The 5,505-nt window shown below is 33.4% G+C and overlaps 1 protein-coding gene across 2 annotated transcripts; it reads left to right on the forward strand.

The window, feature by feature from the left end:
* The first annotated feature begins 528 nt into the window (after nt 1-528).
* Nucleotides 529-5,051, forward strand: LOC110672343 (amino acid transporter AVT6A). 2 transcript variants are annotated; one of them, XM_021835098.2, is made up of 6 exons: nt 529-1,398; nt 1,506-2,008; nt 2,212-2,364; nt 2,653-2,856; nt 3,450-3,915; nt 4,616-5,051. In XM_021835098.2, the coding sequence occupies exons 2-6, from the start codon at nt 1,585-1,587 to the stop codon at nt 4,752-4,754; spliced, it is 1,386 nt and encodes a 461-aa protein (XP_021690790.1). In that variant the 5' UTR covers nt 529-1,398; nt 1,506-1,584; the 3' UTR covers nt 4,755-5,051. The 2 variants fall into 2 exon arrangements, with proteins under 2 accessions (XP_021690790.1, XP_057993520.1); XM_058137537.1 differs by having other exon boundaries at nt 529-2,008.
* Nucleotides 5,052-5,505: the final 454 nt, after the last annotated feature.

The raw sequence follows: 5,505 nt of genomic DNA on the forward strand, positions 1-5,505 counted from the left end.
ATATATTTATAACTTTCAATTCTCACACGTTGGATTTTAATTTTTTATAATTTGCTTTTTTTTTTTTTTAAGATTTTTTTTATTGGTGGAAAGAATAAATAATGATAATAATAATGGGCTTGAATTTTTTTTTTTCTCTTGAGGGTGTAAAAGGCTTGAATTTTCAAAAATTGGATTTGGTCAATAATATACGTTTAATAATGAATTTTGTTTATTTCGCTTATAAACTTTTTCTTATATTATTATTATTTTTTTAATTTTAAATATATGTGTGTTTTTAATTAATTAAAAAAAAATAAAAGAGTTACATTTTTATAGTATTTTATCCAACTCTTTGATTTTACCAAAAAAACGAGTGATTTATAAAAAAATTTATATTTAAATATTTAATTATAATGTTATAAATGAAATTTATTTATAGTTTTTATTAAAAAAGAAAAATATTTTTTGATATTTTAAGATTCCTAATAAATAAATATCCCATCTCCTTTTAATTAATTTTTGTCAAGTGGGAAAACAAAGAACAAAGAAAGACAGACAGACAGAACTGTACCCTCCTTTTCTTTTTCTGAATGCTAAATGGAGGAAAGTTTTCAATGCAGAATCATGAACACCAAGCAAAATTCATGGAGAAATCATCATTGGTTGTCATTGCTTCGATTAAATCACTTTTTTTTTTTTTAAATATTCTTTCATTTTGAACCACCGACCAAACAGTAATTCCACCAGATAAAATCCCTGAGGTCTCTGTGACCATCATTATTCGGGTGTGGATTTTACAGAATTTTGCCATTCTGGTCAATGCGTTTGTATCAGTAGACTGTAGACCGTAGACCATCCTTACAAACGTGTCTCCATTAAGACTCTTTGTCGTTGCGTATGGCTTTTTTCTTTTGGTTGTTTGTAAATTATAAGCTAAACGTCAAGAATTGAGAGCTAGAACGCCGATCTCTTTGTTACTTTTCTTTGTTCCTGGTTCTTGGGTTTCTGTCAATTCTTCTTCCTTCCATCTCGATCTTCATTTCTCCCTATCTGGGTCTTTAATTATTGAAGCTTTTTCCTTGAAATTGATTGGTTCGATATTATAATATTGGGTCACAAGCACAAGTATTAGGGGACTTTGCTTGATTTTCTTCTTCTTTTTAATCTTGATATCCCAGTTTTTTTGTTGTAAATTATTTGTGATCAGTTGTCTCTATGAAGATTTAGTTGATTTATAGGCTTTCTCATCTGGGTTTTATATTAGCTTATTTCATATTTTATCATTTTAAACAGAGTATCGATAAGTTGGTTTTCAAATTTTGTTGTTTGGGCTGTTAGGATTAATAAGATTAAGAAGCTTATCATTTAAAATAAAAATTAAGAGAGTTCCAATTTGGTTTCTATCCGCTTTTACAGGTTAGTACTATTTAGTTTATAATTTACTTGAATTTCATCTTCCAACTCAATAATTGTAGAATTGTGAAGTTGAGTTTTTATGAATTACGGATATTCTGGTTGTACAGAATACGAAGTTAGCTGCTTTATAGATTTTGTATAAAGTTTCATATCTGTATTTGGAGAAGTTTTCGAGACATTAAAAAGATGACAATTGGAAATCAAGCTCCCAAAAAGGAGAGAAAGTCGAGGAAGAGCAAACCAGTTAATGAGAATGCTCCCTTGTTGCCCAAAAGTAAAGAGGAGGATGCTGGTTTTGATGAGTTTGATGGAGCTTCCTTTACTGGAGCAGTGTTCAATTTATCAACTACCGTAGTTGGTGCTGGAATCATGGCACTGCCTGCTACCATGAAAGTATTAGGCCTTGGCCTTGGGGTTGCTATGATCATCTTTATGGCCTTCTTGACAGAGGCTTCAATTGAGTTGCTACTTAGGTTTAGCAGGGCAGGGAAGAATGCTTCTTATGGAGGACTTATGGGTGATGCCTTTGGAAAGTATGGGAGAATATTGTTGCAAGTTGCTGTTTTAATCAACAACATTGGTGTACTCATTGTGTACATGATTATCATTGGTATGCCTTCATTCTACTGTACGTGTGTGTGTGTGTGTACGTGCATAACATTATGCTATGTTTCTGACAATTTGCCTAATTTTATCAATATATTAATATTTCTTGCGCATTTGTTTGATTTATTTTTCCCCTTTTGAGTGAATACTCTGGTGAAAAATTGTGTACTGAAATTGTTCAATGTTTTCGTATTTGCTTATTTGAAGGGGATGTGCTGTCTGGAACATCTTCAAGTGGACTTCACCATGCTGGTGTGCTTGAAGGGTGGTTTGGTGAACGCTGGTGGACTGGACGATTCTTTATCCTTCTTGTCACAACACTTGCTATATTTTCTCCACTTGCTTGCTTTAAGCGAATTGGTTCGTATTGTCTTAATTGGAAAGGGTTGATGTGTTACTTTCTTGCTTGGTCTTATGTACGAGTTAATTATATGATGACAGTTTTGGATGCTAAAAGCAATGATTCTATATGCTGCTTCTCGTATACGTAATTGAGTTCTAGACCCCCTTTAGTAGTAACTTCCCATTTTTAATAATTTTCTTTGGCATGTTACCTGGAATTCATATACTTTCCAGCAATTTAGTTGTAATAGAACTTCTTGTTACTAATGTAATATGGAGATTGATCATGCCATTTTGTCTTTACAGATTCTTTAAGATTCACATCTGCCTTATCAGTTGCTCTGGCAGTTGTGTTTCTCGTCATCACTGTGGGAATCACTACTGTCAAGTTGATAAATGGAAGCATAATGATGCCCAGATTGCTACCCAATGTTACAGATTTGACATCATTCTGGAAACTCTTCACTGCAGTCCCTGTTCTTGTCACTGCATACATCTGCCACTACAATGGTATGCAATGTGATAATCAACTGAATCCTTTTCTTCCTAAAACTGGCTATAAATCTAAGTGGGACGGTAGTTTGATTAATATTCAGATTTACTAGCAATATAATGATGCTTTCCTTGTTCAATACATATCTGATTAAACATCATGAATATTACCTGAATTCATAAATTATTTCTTTGTCCAACCTTTAACCAAGCCAGTTAGTTTTGTGAAGTATGTTCTTTTATAATATGAATTCATAAATTATTTCTTAAACAATTAGGTAGCTTTTCTGTTTATGACAAACAACATACCTAGGAGTTCTGAAGACTCATTTTATATTTTTCCATAGCCTAGGTTTCATATTTGTTATCAGCATTTGGTTTCCAAAGTATTCTGATTATAATATCTTTTGTCAGAACAAAGTATTAGTTTACACATAAATCTATTTGAATGGATGATGTTGGTTAGGAAAAATGCTTAATTAGAATTAACTTATAATATTTTACTTCACAAATTGGGGGGTTAGAATTTTCAATTAGTGTTGTGTTTTTGACCTTTAAAATTGGAAGCATTTAACTGAAAAAGATTGATCCTTTTTGTGCTTCAATTGCAGTTCACAGCATAGACAATGAACTTGAGGACTCCACTCAGATAAAGGCAGTTGTGCGAACATCACTTGCTTTATGCTCAACTGTATACATAATGACCAGCATTTTTGGATTCCTTCTATTTGGTGATGGAACTCTTGATGATGTGCTTGCCAACTTTGATACTGACCTCGGCATTCCTTACAGTTCCCTGCTTAATGATGCTGTTCGAGTTAGTTATGCCGCTCATCTCATGCTAGTATTCCCAATTGTCTTCTATCCCTTGCGACTCAACTTGGATGGCCTCCTATTTCCCTCAGCAAGGCCTCTTTATCAGGAAAATATGAGATTTGCATCAATCACCATTGGGTTGATTGCTTTGATCTTCTTGGGTGCTAATTTCATTCCAAGCATCTGGGATGCTTTCCAATTCACTGGAGCAACTGCTGCAGTTTGTCTTGGGTTCATTTTTCCTGCTTCCATCACTCTTAGGTACTTTTACAACTCAGTTAGTTGAATTTCCTTCTCTTTTTCTTGATATACTTGTTTTAATGCTTGATTTGAATTTGCATGTTGTACTGTGCAGAAAGACCATTTAGGCTAGGTTTTTATGGTTATGACCTAAAAAAAAATTGAAAGGTCTTCTACATTATGAACTTGTTTAGAACTGAGGATTAAAATCAGTAGTTTTATCTTTATTTGTTTTCAGCTAATTGTATTAACCACATAAATTTTATCCCTTTCTTCTCTTTTTTTTTTTCTAAACAAAAGAAATTTTGGTACCACTTGAGTACTCTTTGGTATGAACTAGAGTTACTCTAGCCACACAAAGCCATCTAATCTTTTTAATGGGGGATTTTGGTTAAATATCAAACAGGAGGACTGTATGAATCTGTAGTAGTTTGTGAATTTGTGATTCTTCATGCTCTTTAAGTTTGGCAATTTGTTGCGTAACTGGAGATATGGATCCGATGTTTGAGTCAGATTTGTATCCTTATTTCAGATTTAACCTATGATGGAAGTGATCTGTAACGCTGGTTTTTAAGACCTTAATAATAAGAAATTATTGTTATTTTGTTGTTGCAAGGGCAAGGATTTCCATTGTGGTTTAATTTGATCTGAATCATCACCATCATTGTTTCATAATCCTGGCTAACTGCTAACCAATATATGATTTACCTTTGCATTGCAGGGATCGCCACAATATAGCAACAAAGAGGGACAAGATCTTATGTATTTTCATGATTGTCCTTGCCGTGTTCTCAAATTTGGTGGCCATCTATAGTGATGCCTATGCGTTGATTAAAAAGAATTCTTCACCTCGTGAATGATCTGTCATGTTACTCCATACTATTAAATTAACCAAGAGTTGGTCATCTTTCGGTTAAGAGACCTCGATTGGCAGAATATTTTTCAGTGCAACTTCAAATTTCAGGGTCCTCTAGGAAGGTGTTAAGCAACGTGTAAAGTCACTTTGCTAAAGACAGCCAATGTCTCTAAACCCTTCTGGACCTCTTACTTATGCATCGTTGTACTGGTTTGTGCTTTGTTCTGGGTTTTTTTTTTATTGTTGTGTGGATCATAATAAAACTGTAAAAATGAAGATATATAAATATATTTGCAGTGCATATAGCAATCTTGTAGTGTGATTTTCCAATTTGATATTGCAAAGCCGAAGTTTCAAAAATAAGTTTTCTTGGATTGGTTGATGAATTGTCTGATATTTACTTTTCTATGAAATATTTGCAAATTTCGCTTGATAGTATTTTGCCTATGGCAGTACCAATTATTGCTACATGGCACATGCTCTTTGGTGTTGTTAAGCCCATCATGGTTCGAGAGTTAAGGTTTGGTATTATTAGTCCTCTCAAGTGAAAATTGAAGTTTGGAAGTTGCAAAATATCTACAAGCTTGAAAACTCTTAACACTCTCACTGAAGAAAATAATTTTGCATATTGCAGAACCAGACTCGGCTGATTGACTAGACCCATGTTCTCAGTTGGAAGGAGCTGATGCTATGATCAATAACTTGCATAAAAAGCGGCCAAGCAATGGTGATTTAAGAAAAGAAGGGATGCTTAC

Source organism: Hevea brasiliensis, chromosome 16 (assembly GCF_030052815.1).
Source record: "Hevea brasiliensis isolate MT/VB/25A 57/8 chromosome 16, ASM3005281v1, whole genome shotgun sequence".
In the NCBI taxonomy this organism is placed as follows: Eukaryota; Viridiplantae; Streptophyta; class Magnoliopsida; order Malpighiales; family Euphorbiaceae; genus Hevea; species Hevea brasiliensis.

Bases quoted from the DNA above. Each gene is read 5' to 3' on its own strand.
- LOC110672343 (XM_058137537.1), top strand. From the start codon at position 1,585: ATGACAATTGGAAATCAAGCTCCCAAAAAGGAGAGAAAGTCGAGGAAG. The intron at 2,365-2,652 runs GTTCGTATTGTC...TTGTCTTTACAG, and splicing joins TGCTTGCTTTAAGCGAATTG to ATTCTTTAAGATTCACATCT. The intron at 3,916-4,615 runs GTACTTTTACAA...TTTGCATTGCAG, and splicing joins CCTGCTTCCATCACTCTTAG to GGATCGCCACAATATAGCAA.